General features: G+C 45.4%; 1 protein-coding gene across 4 annotated transcripts in view; it reads right to left on the minus strand.

Annotated features, from left to right (window-relative positions):
- The window catches only part of knockout (Stork-head domain-containing protein knockout), an 83,950-nt gene that overhangs the window by 25,988 nt on the left and 37,788 nt on the right, over window positions 1-20,174 (minus strand). For all 4 annotated transcript variants that reach the window (XM_018028204.2, XM_018028202.2, XM_018028205.2 and 1 more), the window contains exons 2-3: window positions 18,452-18,709; window positions 7,856-8,051 (exon numbers count right to left, since the gene is read on the minus strand). In XM_018028204.2, coding sequence (XP_017883693.1) covers window positions 7,856-8,051; window positions 18,452-18,652 — 397 coding nt within the window. In that variant the 5' untranslated portion in view covers window positions 18,653-18,709. The remainder of the gene's footprint in view (window positions 1-7,855; window positions 8,052-18,451; window positions 18,710-20,174) is intronic.

Genomic DNA, 20,174 nt, shown 5'->3' on the forward strand with positions numbered 1-20,174 from the left:
TGTTTGCATAGTTGCGTCCTTGAGTGTCTGAAGATCGCGGCGGAGAAGCGTACTTGGCGGCACTCTCGTGGCGTACAGAAGGCAGCGAACCGAGTGGATTTCCATGTCTTGCTTTCACCCGTGTGATGTCCTTTAAATCGAGTGGCTTGTTTCGGAGTAAGAAAGAAAAAAGATGGAACGAATATCGTGCGCCACGACAAATCGTATTTTTAACGCTGTTACGTGGACCGCGCGTGCACTTCGTTGCGGTTTCGTAATTGCGAGGTCGCGAGAAATTCGCGCTTCCACCGGTCCCTTGCCCGAGTTCCCGCGACAAATCCGAACGCATCTCTCGCCTGTGTTTCGCGGACGGTGCCATAAAAATGTCGAATAAGGTGTCACGGTTGCACACTAAATCAGCGTGAATCATCGCTCTCCGCAACGCGAATTTAAAACAACCAAGAAATTCGGAGAACTTATTCAAAAAATAGCTAGCGTAAATATCAGAAAGACGTTCATCGTAAATTACTCTTAATGCATTTCTTAAAAACCAGAGAAATAACAATGATTCGTGTGATTGGTAAAGCGGTTTATGCATCATTAGAAAGTCAAGGAACATACGTTTTTGCTTTTACAACGGGTAATCGTCTATTTAAAAACGTGTACGATGAATTTTTAATTCGCTTTAACGATTGGTAGCCCGTAGTATGCGAATAGAACCGTAGACTTCGATGCGTGCTAAGGAAAGTGCGAGGTATATCCGTCGCATAAATAACGTAGTAAAACTACTTAAGTGTTGAGTGACAGAAAATACGTGATCGGCGATGTGAATCGAAGAGACCGAAAGCTAGATAACGTTTGGAGCACGAGTTCGAGTATCGGTTATCGTAACACTTGTAGACTTATTTCTACGATGACTAAACACGAGTAACGTTACTACCGTTAACACGATCATCGTTTGTTATTGTAAGAACAATTCAGCGGTACTTAAAGACGTGTGGCGCGTTTCCATCCCACCGTCATCAGTTCAATTGTCACTCGTGGTTGGATGGTGAGAAAGCAGCTGCCACTCGGCAGGAAGTTGTCACTCGAAAACGGCATGGGCCAGTCTGATGGGGACCATAAACATTTACACCGCGGCAAATAGATAGCTACTTGTGACACGGTCCTCGGTTATTTTGTTCGTGTGCGCGCGAGTTCGCCGGCGGAAGAATCAAACAGAGGGGAACCGTGGGACCTGTTTCTTCCAGCCTCTCTGTAGATACGGAGTCGGGTTCTTATGGGCGAACATGCGTCGCTCTTACTAATGGCAATTTACATGAACGTCCCACGGGGCCCGCGCTCCGCTCGAGAGTGGCAGAACAAATAAATACGCGGCTAGAAACGATTTGATACACGGTTGATCGCGAGTGATCCACGGCCCGGAGCGTGCATAACTCGGCGCATTGTGAACGGGCACACGCGTCTACTTAAACCAACAGGGCTGCGGTGTGTGCAGCGCGTCGTCGAGGAACGTTTCGCACGCGAAATCGTTTTTGCGTTGTTCGTTCCATACCTCCGGAGCCGTTTTCGAGATGTAATCAATTAATCGGTCGCCAAGCCCAATGCTGGAACGCGATACACATTCGGATCGGCTTTAAATTTCGCGAACACGCCGATTGCGTGCAACGCCTGTCCAACAGGTTGTGCCCGCGCATTTATTGACGAAGAATTACGCCGTTCTTCGATCAGCCGCTTTTATCTCTCGGACGGACGTATGTAAATCGAACCTCGCGTTTAGAAATAGAGCTGAATTAGCGTTGATGGTAATTTGATGTTAAATGCATGTGAACTCGTTTTTTCTCTCTCGCGTGTGAATTATGCGCATGTAGCAGTTAAAGGTTCTATCCAAAGAGATACGCTATTTAAATACGCGTTGCACAATCGTGTACTACTACGTAGGTACATGCGCCACAGATATTCGTATTACAAGTTTCACGTTCTAATATGCAAGTTTCCAATACGGCATTCTTCCTTCGAGATCCAAATTAATCTCATTATATGATAAAGATCAACACGAATTATATCTGCTCCAATTCTCGAGCATCCTCTCGCCCACACGCCTCTTCTTTACCTCCCCTGCGCCCGAGCGGCAGTGAAAGCCGAGTCGTTCTCCGATTTCTAGAACCGAACCGAATCATCACCGATACGTACCGGAAGAACATCCCCAATTATACATACTTTTTCCCCGTCGAACCCACCTAATTACACCGTGTGGGTACGCTTCGTGTCTGTTGATCTGCATCGAAAACGAAGCCCGCGCGCACGTTGCCGCGGCGTAGCCAACCGAGGCAGCGGTTGTTCCTTTCCGGCACGACGCGACGTATGAATTATCTATGGCTTAACGAGAGGGGTCCACGTTATCTCGCCAGGGTATTAACTTGTCCGCATTAGCATCTGGAATTCTCATTTGAACGGCCCACGTGGCCGGTACCCCGCGAAACAAGTAGGTATCTATCAGCATAATGCATATGAGCCGGTGCATTATACGTAGCTACAATACGAGAAGCGTGTGCTGCTATCGATACATCTCGGCGAGGAATGCGCCAATTCTGCGGCGAGTGGTGAAGCGAAGCGGATCGCGGAGCCTATCGCGGCTCGGGATATATCGTCCGTCGCGGAACACAACTCATAAACCACTTTCCAAGTCGTGCCGCTCATTGTTGGACGATAACGGAGACAGACCTTCTTTCCAGGTGTCCAACGGGCGTCGTGTATGCTAATGCCGCGGCTCGGCTTGGCGTGCCGGCCGACTAAAATTTATGGCGAATTAGACTCAGTTTTCCAACCGCGTCCACGCCGAGTTTCCGGAAGCGAGAGGCAACGGATCGCCGGGCGTGAAAGTACAAGTGCGTCTGTCGTTGCTTGTCTCATTGTCGCGTGCGCGTATAGGTGGACAACCGCGCAACGAAAACTGTGTGTCGCAACCGGCCATTACATGCCCGAGGTTCTCCGGAGCCATTGGTTTTCGTACGATAAAAGTGATAATTGATCGTTTCCGATATCGAAATAACAACCTTGATCGAGGGTAAAAACGAATGGACACGCAACCATAATTGGTTAATTGCGACGACAGGAATATAACTCAAACTGTGTGGCAATCTAATCGCTTTTTTTGTTCCATCTCGCTTTCATAGACAGATGATCATTGTGTCGTCGATAATTGAAGCCTATAATGAATGGAATTGCCATTTAGTGAATCAAAAAACAACATGAGAAAGGGACGTAGATTACGCAACTTGTTCCAAATGTTTCATAGAGAACATTCTGTAATTCACACAAATCTTATCTAGTCGGATATTCCTCTCCCTGACCTCTGTTTCTCGAAATGGAGATAATTATATCTAATATACCAATGCCATAAATATAAATCACCACAGATATCCTAATTAAACGTCGAAGCGGTTCACCGAGTGAAACTTTCTCGTAAATCAAGCAGCGATCTTTCCGCGGCTTATCAATGAATAATAGCTATTCGCCGGCGACCTTTTAACGCTCCGTACTCCTTCTAATGCGTCGTTTCAAAGTCGGATTATCAGGAGACCACCTAAACGGCCTATACATCGTCCCGTGGAAATTATTCATGGAAACGCGCAGCTTGTCGCTAACATTTACCCGGTACTGGCTTAATCAATTGCCTCGGAATGTAGACAACTCGTGCGCGAACTTTGATTTATCGGGTACGCGTAGATTTCAGTTAGGGGTGCGACCGGTCGAAGCACCTATATTTTTTACTCGACGTACCTTTCGCTATTAAGAAACGATACGAGGGCTAAGACGTGGGCAACGATCGCCTCGTTCTTGCACCAGATAGATTCGTATAATCATGTCCGAGGGTATTTATCGGTATTGGTTGCCGGTACGGTTCGCAATGATTGAACGCGCCGGCCGTTGTTGACACTTTTATGATTGAGCGGCCTTTGCGGAGGCAGTGGAACTTGCAAAGTTGTCGACCGGGAAAGAAGTTAGCCTTGCTAGGTTGATTGCGCGCGGCGCACGGCTGGTTGAACGAACGAAATCGGTGGGCAGCTCGGATAGAAAATTTCTTCTCGCTTTATGACTCCGCACAAATTATTGTAGGCTGAGACAAAGATTAACTTTCTACAAGATGTTCGATTGCGAATCGGCGATTCTATGTGCGCTCAGGTTGATTTGAAAATTTCGTCAAAGGAAAAGTGACGAGTCAAACGAAAGGCGGCACCCATAAGTGGCTGTGAGAATCGAACGCTTGATCGATCTCATCCGCGATATTAACTCGCACGAACATTATTCGTGGACTCGTACGGGAGATAGTTCCGCAAGATAAATCATGAATACGCGGAACGACAAGTGTTCGTTCGTTCCTATAAGGCACAATTTCTATAACAAGCTTAGAATCCGGCCCATCTGACACGCAGATTGCGTATCTCGTTTTATTACCGCCGAGAGAAGTTAGCATCGGCGCGTAATGCGTGTCCTTAATGCGTATCTTCGAGGAAGCCGATAGCCATCGAAGGAAGGCATGCGACTACCGCTGCGTTTATGGATCCCCCTGGTCGTTCTCGTGACACGGCCAAAGAAAAACAACGATAGAGGGGAAATAGAGAGATCGGGATAAATCGGCGTCCGCGATGCGGACGACGATGGACCAATTACGTTGCCGGCGTGAAACTCGCTTCGTCTCGCGCGTTACATACGCGCGCGTGTGGAGAAATCGGGAATTTATCGGAACATTAGTATAACGCAGGACGATTCTAAAGACGAGCTCGTGTTTTTGGAATCGTTTCAAAATATTTTAGAAATACTCACCGGGGGAAGCCGGGGACCTTTGTCCCATTTTCAGGCGACTGCTCGATCGACCGAGAGATTTGTCTGGCCGCGCTGTTGGCGATCGTCCAAACGAATTCTCATATTTTGAAACGAGCAGAAAAAATTTGGAAAGGTATTAAAGAACGGAAGATGGAAAGAGGGAGGATGCGCGTGGTCGTAATTTCGCGGGACGGCGTCGTAAAAATAAGGTCACACGATGCGGGGATGATATTAAGCTCCTACGCCTGTGAACGTGGATATGCGCCTGCATTAGCATAAGCCTGGTATGCGAGATAGTCGCGCGTAGGCGTGTATATGTAGATACGAGTGGACGGAATGTGAAAAAATGAAAAGACGATAAAAAGAGAGCCGATACTAAGGAATTAGTGGTGTGTCAGGGGGAGAAAGAGAAAGGGGCGACGTAGATGAGAAAAATCGTGTGGAACGCAAGTGCCCTATAGTATTCGAGACACGTAGATAAGCATGTTGAATTTGGAACGTATATCTTGTAAGATAGCAGTATCGCGTGTAACTTTCCTGCCTATGAAAAATATATTTTATCGATCTTTATATATTTCAAAAATCATCTAATTCTCTAATTAAGAAAACGAGTGACTAAATCCGTTACATAAGATATTCTCAGAAATCATTTCCGTATCTGTTTCGTATCTTCCATGCTCTCACAGACAGAAGTAGATACTGGTTAAATGAATCGATGGGTAAAAAGATAGGAATGTTGGAGAGAGTAAAGGGAAAAAAAGGTCGCATAATGCATGAGAAATGTTACGTGTAGCTAAGAAGTGTAGGAAATACAAGATCGGCGATGTCGCGGTGGTTAACGAGCAAACCGGAGTATCAGGAAACGATTTCCTGTGTCGTTCATGTGTAGACGATAGTTAATAAATGAGCGCTGCTGTTTGTACCCGCGCGACGGGGACTCGCGTCGCGTCGCGTCGCGCGCGGGTAGGTTCATCTATCCGTGGCGCGAGTAAACCTGGTATGTACCGATAAAGCGAGAACCGTAGCCGCGTAAAGATAAGGCCCGCGAGATAAGCTAACTCCGCGATTTAAATACTCCCACTGTCGTTGGCGTGGATCTCCCGAGCCACGAGACGGAGGAACTTCGCACCGCGACTCATTTGCATTTCCATCGTTAAACCTCTTTAATGATCTACAATCTACGATAACGTCTCGTTGTTCGATTATTCTTATTCTCTAAATCATATTTTCTGATAAGTCGAAGCCGTGATCTGAAAATTTCCGATCAATCGTAACAAGCTTGATTGTGTGTTGCGAGATAATTAGAGGCGCGGTTGTCAGCTCTGGGTTTACGTCGTCGAGCGATAGGAATGACATGCTCGAGTTAAGGCCCGTAGGTACTCGCGTTAGGAACGCGGTAACGAACGAGGCCGCGAACAATGTACGAATAATTTTCTAAGGCCCTCCCGTAGAAAGAAGTCCCCGCGAGAACACGGTATCATTAATTATATGCCCGTGTCCGGGCATGTTGGAATGCATATACATTAGCATAAGCCCGATACGCGAGATAGTTGCGTGTAGGTGTATACAAGCGGTGCGAGGCATAAAGGCTCTGGTTCGCTGGCAGGAGCGAGAGGGTAAGAAAAAAGGCGAAAAACGCGGGAAATGAGGAAGGAGGTAGGAATAGATGTTCGAAACGTAGCAGGGGAGGAAGAAAAGCGAACGTATAAGGAAAGCGGTTCCCAGGTACCGCGGCCGCAGATGCTCTATAATCCTGGCTAGGCAGATAAACGATGTGGAACGTAGCAGGCTATCGTCGAGTTTTTACAAGAGGACACTGTTCGAACAGCGGCGGAGCGCATAGGCGCGTGCAACGTGCACCCCGCTGAGCGTTAGTGTTTATCAGGCGCGAGGTCCCGATCGCAAAATCTTGCTGATAGAGTGGAAATCCTAGCCAAGCAACAGCGGGTCGGATGACTCTGCTATTCGACAAGTCTTACCGTTAGGATGAGCGAGAGTTTCATCGAGAAGAATCTAAGTCCAGAATTTATTGACAGTTTAATAACTGTTAGTTTAAATTCCGTTGTTTTATGACCCATTTCAGTTGATTATGGTATTTTTACCTCTATATATCTGTCGTCGATCGATACGTGAATTGGAAATTAAAACGCGCCTCGGGTTACCAATTACTATTATGGGTTATTAATTGCAACGTTACGCCAATGCGCTTGGGAACTTGCCGCATTAGCATACGTTTGGTATGCGGAGTGGTGGTAGGCGTAGGTGTAAATAGACGCGATGCGCAAAAATAGAAAAATGAAGAAAAACATGTTAATGAATAACGTGTCCGCGAAAAGATATTTATAAAAAACGTGCATACATGCCTCGGTGGTATCTGCAGTATATCATGCATGCATGTTTCTATTCTATGCTCGCGGAGTCGAATTTTCGTCAACGTGTTTAGCAACGAATCGACGACAGGTAACAATGGTTGGTAGCACGTGGTAGCACGAGGGGGATTACGCGGTTTGGCTCCTTCGGAACTCGAATGCTTGTACAAAGGAACGCGGTAAAGCAGCGCCGATAATGCGAGAACCGTGGTTGCGTAAAGATAAAGCCGACGAGATACGCTCGCCTCCTCGATTACTCAAGCGGCGCGGCGCGACGCGGGTATCCATCCGCGCGCGGGAACTTAACGCCGCGTTCAATTTGCATGATCATCCGCTTCCCCTAACAACACGCGATACAACCGGCATAACAATTCGGTTTACTACTCGCGCGCGTCTTCGTTTGAGCCGTAACCATCGCTAGCTCGCGATACAATCGATGCTTGTCGCTGATGCGTCCGATCCGAGTTCAATTAGCATTCGTAATGCATCTACTCGGTGATTAATCGCGTCAAAAGGAACTCGATCGTAATAGCTTCGTTTCGAGCGGTGCCTCGTACACGTAATCCTGCATTATCCTAATCTGAGTCGATTTTTTTTTCAATTGCGTTCTACACATCACATCGTAACACACAAAGACAGTGCAATTGACGAGAGATGTATAATTGCTTGAATGTACTTACCGAGACAAGTGATCGCATGATCGGCTGGCGGTCGTAGGACGTTCCGAGCCCAGGCTGCCCTCAAGACCTCGAGGGCACAGGGTGGTCCGCCGACCATCAGCACCCCAGGTGAAACGTGACCCTTGTACCTGAGTTGTCGGGTTGCGTCCACCAGGGCTGCGTTCCACCAACACTTCGAATTGGCTTCCAAGAAGCTCTGGAAGGATACAAAACATATTTAGCCCATAAATAGAGATTCCTATATCTCATCTATAATCATAATAAAATTGTCAGAAAAGTATATGGACCCGAAGGTCATAATACATTTCGCGAATTGCCGGTTACAATGTCGTAACAGCAGTACATCTTCCATTACTGGGGTGAAGATAGAATCTTGGGATTCATCTCTCGAAATACGGTCCTGCGGCATAAGTGTTTACTGGCACCGGGGATCGTTGGCTAGCGTTCACCCCTCTCATAAACTCTAACCGAAACTGTGCCACCCTCGTAGATTTCCTTGATTCTCCGCAGTGTTACGGCCGGTATATATAGGCGTGTGCCATGATGGGGGTCGAATAAGCCAGACAGTGCTCATAAACGAACGGCTCCGCAGGATTTTCACCGAGCATCGATTCGTTCGTTTCCCCTTTTCTTTCGGATCTCGATCTCCCTCGGTGCTCCACGGTAAACCATGAAATTAGAGAGAAGTGTCCGAATCGATTGGCCGATTCACCAACTGGCATGATTCATTGCGGCCTTTGTACAGATGGAACAGTGCATTACGCCTTTGTCCCTTTCGTGATGTTCGTCTCTCTGTTCGAGATAAGAGGAGGAGCCACGTGCGAACGTAAATCATCCGAGCTTTTGATTCCATGGAATCGGGAATTAATCGTGTCCAGAGAGCCGAACCGCATGATGTTGCATGCGTTATGTTTATATAATGCGTTAGAAAGTTGATCTTTTCTTATGCAATGTATTATACTGAGATAAGGAGACTCTCTCGTTTCAGAATCGCAGTTAAAAATTTCTTTCTCCTCACCGGGAAGAATAATAATCGTGATAAGGGAGTGGACGCCGTCGATCTCGCTCCGCGAAAACGATTATTGCGTTGTGTTTGTAGTTTTAGCATATCGCGAGAACGGTCCGGGCCAATTTATCTGACATTTTTTCTTCCTTACTTCCTCGATCATTAATCGCCGATGATATCGCGAGATTTGTCATGTCTACTGTACTCTTTAATGCGCTTTCTCGCGGCTCCTTTTTTATTTTTTCCAGCTTTTAGTTTACGTAACGCATCAAGATATAACTTAAGTTTTTTCGTATTCACATTGAATTTGTTCGTACTCAAATGAGCTTCATCGATATACATATCTCGTCCAAGCCCGGTTTTCCGTTCTTTAAAATCGTTCATTTTTAATTGAACCTTCTGGTAAATCCAGTGCCATCAATCTCGCGAGCAATTTGGTAACGAGGACCGACAATGCGTTCATCCTTCGCTTTTTCACGTTCCCGTTCTCTGTCCTCCGTTCGCTCATTGAACGCAGACTATACGTTCAAGGACCCTCGATGGGGTCTGGCTCGCTGCACCTGACAGGACATTTTTCACATCGAGCCCCCAACTGAAAATGCTCGACGAGTCCGCTCCCCCCAAAAACGTCGCGAATAATTCTGCCGTGTATCGACCGTAATGGTACTTGTCCTCCCGAGGCGTGACCTCTCGCTAAACGACACCCAGTTTCAACCGTTCAGCAAAATATTTTATTTTGCATCCCAGTTTTATGGAATTCTAAACATTATCGTATTTAAATTTTAATTTAGTACACTATTAGCATCTGCAGCGGTACTTGAAAAAAATGTTCGACCGGTGCCCGCCGAGGAAATGAGAAATGTTCTTTGAACTCGATCTCGAAGTGGCCGAACGTGAACGGGAAACCAATTATCCTTTATAACGTTTGTTAAAATATGTCCGTTGGTTCATTGCTCGTTTCGATTCGAAACGCACAGTGCGATCCCCATGATGGGAATTGCTCGAGCGCGCAGCGGCACGAAACGAGAGCTCGCCTGCTCCAGTTCGATCCGACAGATATAATTCATCGCGTTGGGAAGGTTCCATCGTTTGGAAACAAGAATGACAGGCCATAACTTCGATTCTCGATCGGTGAATGTCATTACCTTATCTACGACTTTTCTTCGCGTCATCTCGCGCAAGGCCGAGGTAAAGACTAAAAAAGAACGTCGCACTTTTGGTTAGTTTTATACCATTGTGTTCGGGCAGGACGAATGACACGTTTGACGTCGGCAACAAGAGCAAGTATTAATCCGACGTATTATAATTTCGAGACGTTATCTTTGATTGAATCGTTACTTAACGCGGTGATTTAACAGACTTATTCGTGTCAAGGCGTAACTCAAGGATGATCGCGAATCTCGCGATTCCTTGATGTAGATACGATAATCGCATCTTCTTTTCGATAGGCAACGTCACTGATTGCATCCAGATTCCTTTCATCAAAAACGTTTCATGTCTCCAATAAAATAACTTTCGTTTTAGAACAACCGTTTTATATATATATAAATATCAAAGTGGAAACTTTGTAAACCGCATCAATTCTGCAAAATTGTTCTTCGCATGTAGCTAGACGTCTTCCGATCGATCGAAACCTCATTTTTCTTGGTCCGCTGCGCACGCCGCGTTGCCGAGAAGAAAGCGATTTCTTGCTTAAGTCCCTCCGTCTCCTGCCTTACATTGTCACGTGGCGCGAGGTCGAGTCGGACATTGACTAAGCGCAACCCTTTACTCCGCCAACAAAAGGTGTTAAAATTCACTGTGAAAGAGCGCCATTATATCTACCAGACTACGTTTTAGAAACTCTTTTGTTAAATCGTTCCGAGCACGCACGCACGGGAAACAATTCTTTAGAATTTATAGATTCTCTGAATGATAGAAATGCACGCGAAGAAAATAGATAGGAATCGCGCAAACGATATGTATACTCTATTAGCATTGTTTTCCTGGATCATATGAATTATATCAACACCCGGATGAGAAGGAAGAAGGAAGCTGAGAAATTGTAGGAGAAATATAGAGAGTGAAAGAGGGAGAGTCGCAGAAATAGCGTTGCTAATCGGCCCGATGTTCCTGGTGCACGTTACGTTTATATTGCTATTTCCTTGCCGGCAATGAACTTGCGGCAATTCACTCTGCAGGGTATACGGTCGTTGGCTACCCACTAATTATTATGCAATGTGCTAGCCGTGCTCTTGCGAGCATGCTTATCCTTTTAGAGGCTCGGCCGTAAGAACTGAGTATAGCCCAAGAAATGGACACCAGGCTCGTTGCCGCCAGGTTCGACAATATTCCACTCTCCATTGATCATCGATGATTAAAAGGATGAGCTTTTATTAAGACGATCAAATTCAATCGTTTCTTACTTATTAATTTTATTGAACGTGAAGTAAATCCGCTTGTCGAATGAACAAGGCTTTATAGAATTTAGTATCCAAGTTCTATTGCAGTTTTCCATTTTAAAATTTAGTTACACGTTGGATAAAGGTAAAAATCTCTGGGGGTTCCGGTTTGATCAAGGAGAACCAGTTTTTTCTTACGGGTATTGAAAGCCGATGGAAAATTGAAGCATTTGTCGGCTCGGATCTGGTCGTCGTCGAATTTTAATCAGTAGCCCCCCGTTCTGCGGTGGCTGTGTGGGCACAGGGCTCGCGAACATAAATCACGATAACATAATTTATATGCTAATACTGCGAGTGCACTGTGCGCGATGCAGGCCGAGGGGTTTAACAGGGTGTAACTATACGTTCCCAGCTGCTCCACATAGGCGTCGATCTTTCCTTATCATCACTTTATCAACGAGAGTCAAAAGCAAAACGAAACTATAGTCACCTCGTACTATTATCCTTCTATGAATCAGTGATGTTAATTAGTATAGAATTTATAGTTGTAAAGACGCTTATGCACTTTTTTTCTTATGAACATATTCTAATTTAAAATGAATTTTAGTTTGTAAATATAAAATTATACCGAGTGTTTCGATGAGTGATATAAATTCATGAAACAATAGTATGTTTCGCAGATGTTCGCCAATGGACGTTTTATGTCATCGTAAACTGGAGGGACGTAAGCAGAGCACGCCGCGACGAGGACAAGGAACAGGGAGGTAGGTTTCCCTCATTTTTTTACAATTAAATTGGCAAACGGATAAAGGAAGACGAGGGCCGAGAGGTGAATGGGCGTCCTGTGGATAAACGAGTTCTCGTGCAACAGATAAAAGTCCTGCCTGGTTCACGATGCTCCAACCAGTGCCGCTTTGATTTATGAAGTCGTCGACGACGTAGAGGCCGGAAGTATAGATCTCGTTTTAACATCTTGCGGAATCGTTAAATAATCTTGATTAGCGAAAGAAACAGTGATTATTGATAGAAAATTGACCGGGAGAAAATATTTGAAAATAGAATACTTCTGCCGCTATGATATGTGGATAGGTTGAACGAAATCGATTCACGAGGCTCGTTGATCGAAAGTCACGGGCATATTGAAGAAGAAGCACAGCGGCGCGATATGATTGATGCGTTCCGCAAATTATATGTTTGATGAAGAAATTTGCTGCCAATTACCCCTACTGTTTTTAATTCCGATCGAACAGGGACACACGCAGTTTCAGCCTCAGGGAGAAGTTCTCTTAATCGGTCCCATGTTTACCCAGTTTATTTCGCTTTCTTGCGCCGCGTTAAAGCCGGCGGTCTTCATGGTTAATCGAGGGTACTCGCAGGAAAAAGCGGCGCGAAGTGAAACGCGATAAAAACGTACGATTTTCCGGGCGATATCATTTCCTTTCCGGTCATTTCTCACTCGCGAGCACGTATTTATAAAACGATCAAGAATCTCTGCTCGAGATCGAAGTGACAGGGAGCATCGTGCCCCGAATACGTTCGAAGGATCGCTTCGCGATAGGGAAATGTTCGTAATCAAATATCGACGTCTCGAGCGAGATTGAAATTGCAAAGAAGTGAATGTAACAAACCGGTATATCCTTGGTTTGCACTGCGGTTATGGGCGGGGAAGGCCGTACACAAAGCACGGTGTTTTTGCGGCGGTGCTCGTGGCAGGAATCGCCATACGGATGGAAAGTTCGACCGATTGCTGTTGCATCGGCCATATTCAAGGTAACGTGATCAACGTATCGTAATAACGGTCATTTAAGGACACGACGATCCGCGGAAACGTACGACGAGGAAACGGACGCGAATAGTAGTACACATCGGAGGATGTACCGAGAATCTAGGAAGCGAATTAAATCCTAATTAGGAGTCGCAGCGACGTAAAACGAACCGTCGGCGATCGTGGTGTCCTTTTTATGGTTCGCGCGCAGTCCTTATGCAAATTAGGCAAGGACGTGGGTCGGTCGTTTAGTGCGGTATCCGGAACCGAAATCGTCATCGACGCGTCTCTTTCTTTAACGTTCGTGTCGAGACCAGTTGGCCGGCCGGATCCGCTCGTGGTAGTCTCTCCGAGGCAATACGACCAGACGTAATAACGGTAATTCGAAAGGAACACGGTAATTTGCATTTCTGTGAGACCCGTTACCGGGGTTTAGGAAGCCTGCATATGTGTACATATAAGTGATGCTGTCTAAAAAGTAATGAGAATGCGTTTGCTTCTTGGAAACCGGTAACATCGTAGAAATGGGACGGCGCCAGTAGCTATCTTTTCATTTCAAGGAGTGTTCGTTAAAAAGACGAGCGAAAATTATATTCTTTACACACACTTTAAACATGTTGCATACTTGGAACGTCATTTTTTTCTATGCTTCGAAAAACAATCTACAGAGAGGTTGGACTTCTTCTATCACAAAGATTTGCGGGAATCTCCATTGTGTTCTTTGCAAGGGAAGGCAGGCATTGTTGCTCGAGCTGACACTAGAACGAAGAAGAGGTTCTCGTATCAGCTCGAGCGGATCCTAAATCGCCCGGGGGTTGAGGTCCAGCTCGGTGGTAATCCAGCGCGAGCCGAGGCGACTAAAGGAGCTCCGCTTCGGCTCGCGGAGGGCGTCCCTTATCTTTATGCATATTTCACGGCGTTTTGCGTCGGGCGAACGCTCGCTCGGAAACAAGGAAACTCGGCCGCGTGTGTATCGCATCTTTACGAGCATTGCCCGACACGGCAACGGCAGAACCGCGCGACCGAGATGCAACAACGTGCACGTGCACGCGTACCTACGCGACCGAACATTACCAGTTGTACACGCGTTTCAGAGCGGCGATACTTGCTCTACCAGTTGCCGGGAACACTATTTCTAAGATCGACCAGGAACTGTGCGCCGGTCTAACGAGGTCCGTTCCCGAGGAAATTATCGTCTTATCGGGATGCTTTATTTGCGATACGAGAGGTTACGCCAGAGTTTTGTAACAGGCTGTAATATGTTCGTCGGGGATCCTTCTCGTTTACGATAAAAAGATTTACCACGTGTTTGTAGCAGTGGATACTTTCTTATTCGCATTTAAATTTCATTAGACCTCGAGCTGGAGACAGACTCGAAATTGAACGCTTTGTTGGTCACGCTGTTTGGTCTAGTCGCGAAAACGTCTTTAGGAGAAACGATCCGACTATCAAGGTCTACACCTGTCGCAACACCGCGGGGAACCTAATTTCTCCGCGTGGTACCTACTCGGTCAAGGATATTATACCTTGACTTTTTTGCGAGACAGTAAAATACCGTGTTCGAGCCGGTAAGTGGCACCGTTTTAATAGAATTCTCACGTCTACCGTTTTAGATAGTTAGAAATATCGCCGGAATCGTCGGCGTGGCTTCGGGTACGAGCCGGAATGGCGCATTTCAGATGCGAAGCACACGTGGAATGTGATCTACGCGCGTCTCGCATGTATAATACGGCACGCGGTACTGTTGCGCAACGCGTCGCCTCGCGTATGTACTTAAACGTACTTACATAGGTAAGACTGTTCCTTAACGCGGCCAGGTATCAACGGTAGCGCGAAACATCTATCACCCGTCAAGATTTCAGCGTTATCCTATCCCGAACTCGGTTTAATTTGACGCTACCACCGTTAACCAGATGTTATCCGAGCACCCAGACAACGGCGGTGGTGAACGAGTTTAATATCCGACCGTTTATCACCGAGCTACGCCAATTTTATATAATGCTGACTAAAATAGCTGTTAGATTGCTGCAAAAAATTGTATCATCTATTTCTATACATAGTAAAGATTATAATTATTTTTGCAACAGTCCAATCAACAGGAAAATGCAAATGCATAACTCACGTTCATAATTCTTACTAAATCTCATCTTAATGATGAATGCATCAAGGGCAGCAATTATTTTTGCATAAATCTAATAGCATGTGTACGATATAAATGTATTAAATGTGGAAATTCTACTTTCTTGAGCGCTCAATTTCTTTTTACGAGCATTAAATTTCTTGTGTTCTTAAGATTATTGAGATCTCGGAGTTATGTATTTGCATACATATAATAAGTAGGTTTGTTAATTGACTCGCGAAATTACCATCACGTTTTACGAATCGTTTCAATAAGACATTAAGCAGTTTCTTGCCCGAGTAAATAGAAAGCATACATGCATTTAACGTGGCGTCGTAAAGACTTTCGATGCAACGGTAAATTCCAATAATAATTAGAATCAATTTGATTTCGAGACCGGATATATTGTAGATTAACTCGTTACGAAATGTCGATTATTAATATAGAAATTTTCTATATGATTCAACAATCTGAAAACGTTTTATCATTACGTCGCAAGAGTCGCGCGTTTATGGGTTAATCCGTTAGTTTTAACTTGTATTTACGATCCGTTTCCGCATAATGCAGCACCGAGGGTAATACGACTCCCCGGTGCATCCAGTTTGAGAGACGCGAGTTACTGTTGTTCCTGCGGTGATGTCTGCTCCGAGATCGTGTTTCACGTTCAAGTGGAAAACGTATCGCAAATATTTGTGCTCCTGGCATAATACTCGCAATAAAACGAAACAACGCGCTCCTTCACCTCGGTGTAATGGTGCACCCATCTTGTTTGCGCGCTCGAGATCAACGTGTTTATAATCGAACAACAGTAGTCCTAATCGTTGCAAGATAATACTGTTATTTTACATACATAATTGAATGACTTATCCCAGCGAGGTTCCCTCGGACTAAATCAACTCTATTACTCAAATAAACCATCCACCTCTTGTGGAATCTGGAATAGATGTTCTTGGTGAAACATTTCACGTTAGAACATCGTGTTAATCATTCAAAAATGTCTCGTTATTCCAAGTTTCGCACAGCATAATTTATCTTCAGATAACATAATTTGTCTGGTTTGATAATAAAAAAAGGTCGACGGTTGCGCGTTCGCGTAGCCGCGCTTTCACTTCGCGGGACAGGTTCAATTTCACGTTTAGTCATATCATAGATATTGCTAATTATAATACACCCTCGTTTCCGAGCAAGCGCAAGTAATTTTCGATTAATGTCTCAATGTAATTGACGAATCGGGAGAGAGTGAGATCGGCCGATTCCAATTATCCATTAATCGGTCCCAAACATTCGGTCCCCACAATTAGCCGATCTTTACGAGCAAAGTTACAATTTGATTCGGCCGATATTTATCTAAAACCGCGCCCGCCCGGCCCGGGATAATATTCCTAAGGAGAACGTAAGCACATCGAAGTTAAACGAGATGGAATCTTTACGGGCGATCGTTCCGTACACGTCGATAATATCTCGCTGGCCGCAAGCTGCCGGGGAACAATAATTAACGGTGGCAATAAATAAGCCCGGTCCCCGGTTATTGTGAAACGATAACGCTGGTTGTAAATGTGGCAGTTTCAACCGCGGCACTAATTAGTCCAACAATTATAGTTCGTTGATCCAATACGTCGAAGGAGTGACGCCTTCTTGTCGGGTGAACGCGTTCCCGTTTCACACTATTTACTAATCGGTTACTCCCGCGATATTTCATGCTTCGTTGTTTCGTCGACTAAAAAAAATGCCCAGTAAAACAGCTATGTTTTACGACATGCGAGACGACGAACTCTTTTTGGCTCGCTGCCAACAAGAACGACGTAAGGGGGACGAAAGCTTTCAGGGGAAAGATCGCGTAGAGATATGCAAAACAGGCAGAGGGTGCCCGATGCTATTATCGTTTGCCCTTTGACTATCGATTCTCTTCTTTTCTCAATTCGGTTTCGTTGCTAAGCGTAGCGCGAACATCTGTCCGACGTCGATTCTTCAATCTGACGTCTCTACTCTATTTCCGGAAAGAGATATTGGAAAACTTTCGTTAACCTTCGGTGCAGTCGGCGACATTCTTTCTAATATTACAAACGAGGCTTTTCTTGATAACAATTCCATCATTGATTTACTGTAAGTTGGTATTTCATCAAATATCTGAAGGTGAGATAAATACAATCGCGCAGTCTTTTGCGACGCTGCGTCACAAGGAAGAGCAACCATGGTTAATTTTCTCTCGGAGGGTGCTCCACCCTTGGCGAGTACTCATTGAAACTGAAGGGCACTCCACCGGTTGAAAGGCGTGTCCCAATTTGATTTCCTTTGGCTGGCAGCGTGAGCTTCGACGGCACAACCCCTGAATAGACCGTTCAGGGAGAGAAAAGGAATCTAGGTGTGGTCGATGAACGACCAGTCCTCGCGGATAAATTTAATAATCCAGTGATCGTTTGTTCTCGCGTCTTATTCGAATGGCTTTGTCACGTAAACGTAAACGAAGTTCCCAGGAAGTTTGTGTTACGACTGGTCGAAGAGTTTGAAAGAGCATAGAACATCCGCCGCTTAACTCGCTGCTCCGTGTTATACCACCGGCTAAGGTTGAAATTGCTCGTAATTCATATTGTCTCATTCCGACGTGTAACGGTGCTGCGAATCAACGCCAATCTCTACGTTCGGAAAAGTTCAGTTGTAAAAACGATCCTTTCGGAACAGGTACAACGTGCCGTTTTGTCGTATACATGGATCGCGTCGTCGCCACCGCCTGTGTCCCATGGTTTTGTACAAATAATTTTAAGCGGTCACGGCTACGGGAACAAAACTCAGGTCTAAACAGCGTAACGAAACGACGAAAGTCGGCTTGCCCTACGGACAGACTATAAACTACGCGACCAGTCGTGTACGCTTCCGAACAAGAAAAATTGTTGACATTAATGGACGGACAGTCGGTAGTTACGGCGTGTGCGTGACAGATCGTTACGTCGAAAAATGTGCAAGTTAACTCGAGGAGTGGAATGCACTCGACGGAACGTAGATTACTTGTCAAAAGCTCGCGTTCACTTGACGTTCGAAAAATATTGTCGCTAAGTGTAACGATCGGACCAGACAAAAGGAGCTCTAAATAATATACGGAATGAATCAGAATGCTGATCCAGTGAAATAATTGATTCGTCTTTGATTTCAATAAAAGACGTGTTTGACGGAGCTCGCTCAATTAATATATCATTACATTTGAACATTTCATTTGCTCTTCAACCGGTATTTAATACGATTCCTAAAGCGTGACGATCAAATTGTGGTTTCGAGCAGTAGCGTACGTCTAGAGATAATTCAAGCTAATGCGCCGTGCAACTCGACTCACCTGAAACAAATTGTAACCTTTATCGTACATCCACATCTCGTCGGCCGGATGCTCCTTGGGACTCTCCCGTTGGCTAGCGTTCAGAACCTGAGGAGGCGGACCCCTGGTCAGCTGGATAGCCAGGGACCTTTGAAGAAGTAAGAGGCATCGGGATGGTCCCGAGCCCCCGGGGCCCGTCCCGTCTCCCAAGATCGAGGCCATTTTTCGAGGCCCGCCGCTAACGATTCCAAACACACGGCGGCGGTGGCATCACGGGCTCTGGAAAAAACCGGAGGACGTTAATGTGTTTCTTGTGTTAGCGATTTTTTGTCGAGGAGAAAGAGCGGAGGCGATGAAAGTCGGAGTAGAGATCGTCATTTCGCGACGCGTGTGACTTGAAAATTACACTGTGTTAACAGAGAATTGTGATAGAGGGATTTAGATTTTTTAGTCGAGTTCATTTTTGCATGTAGGTTTGAAAACGACGTAGGTAAATCGTTTTAACCAATGGACAGAGATATCTCTAGAATCCTTTGATAGACACAGGCTCGCTAGCGATAATTCTTATCAGCTATTATGCCGCGGATAGATAAGGCTCGTGGAGTTCAGCGTACCGTTATCCTCGTCCGCGAAAAGTCATGCGCAAACTCGAGTGTAACGCACACCATTAGCATCGCGTACTGGATGGATGGGGCGTTGAAGCAGCACTTTGCATTAGTTACATTATGCCGAAAGGTTGCCTCGAAGTGCCTCCTCCCCGTTCGACGGGACCACACCGTATCGGCGTTCGGCAATTAGTGCCACTCAAAGCCAATTAAAGGTTGCCGTAAAACATTAAACGCGCGTGGTCGATATGTAAGAGGTGTTTCAATAGGCTTAATGCTTCCTTCGATTAGCACGATCGTAATGCTTGGAAATAATCGTTACGTCTCGCATTTAATTCCTTCGTATGGAAATTCTTCGGGGCGATGAAACGGTCTTAAATAGGAAAGTTAACGACGGAGATGTTCGCGAGAGAAAACCGAGGAAAGGAAACGTCCGTTTTGTACGTGACACGTTCGATTCGGGCTCGTTTCTCATTTCCTGCCAGCCACCAGGCTGTAACGTCACGTTTCTCTTTATTGTATCAACAACTACCGCGTCGGCCGGCTAATTGATTTACGCCCTCTCCGCTTGGTCATCAGTAGGACGAAGGAATCTTGTCGGCAAAAATCCACGTGGCCGCCGGGACTTGGACTTGGGAAAGGATACCGAGGGAATAGCTGTTCCGAGAAGGATTATGTGCGAGGGGAACGTGATCGCATCAGTGCGAAGGCTTTGACATGAAACATCGTCGAGACGAATTATTTTCTCTCGGAGTTCCCTCTTCGGAAACTTTGTTATGATTGAAGTATAGTCTGTATAGTGGAAGACGTGGAAACTTTGAAAAAGAATCCCGAAAAGAAATGGTCTTGGCACGAATTTATAGCAGAGTCAAGAAAACTTTCAAGCAATATACGTCAAATGTCTAGTGTCAAACAACTTTTTATTCTTCAAAGAAACAAAGTCATGTCGGGTTTCATGAGAAATTGAAACGGATCATCGAATGACCTATATTGAAATAGTATCTTAAGCCACCGAGGAGAGATTGCTAAAGAATGACAGATTAATCCTGAAGAATTCAAGATAAAAATTGTATATGACTTTTCTTGCAGGCGATAGTAGTACCTACAACTTTTATTTGAAGTATTTTTCGATATTTTGA

Source organism: Ceratina calcarata, unplaced genomic scaffold, assembly GCF_001652005.2.
Source record: "Ceratina calcarata isolate Rehan_Ccalc_2016 unplaced genomic scaffold, ASM165200v1 scaffold44, whole genome shotgun sequence".
Classification (NCBI taxonomy): Eukaryota; Metazoa; Arthropoda; class Insecta; order Hymenoptera; family Apidae; genus Ceratina; species Ceratina calcarata.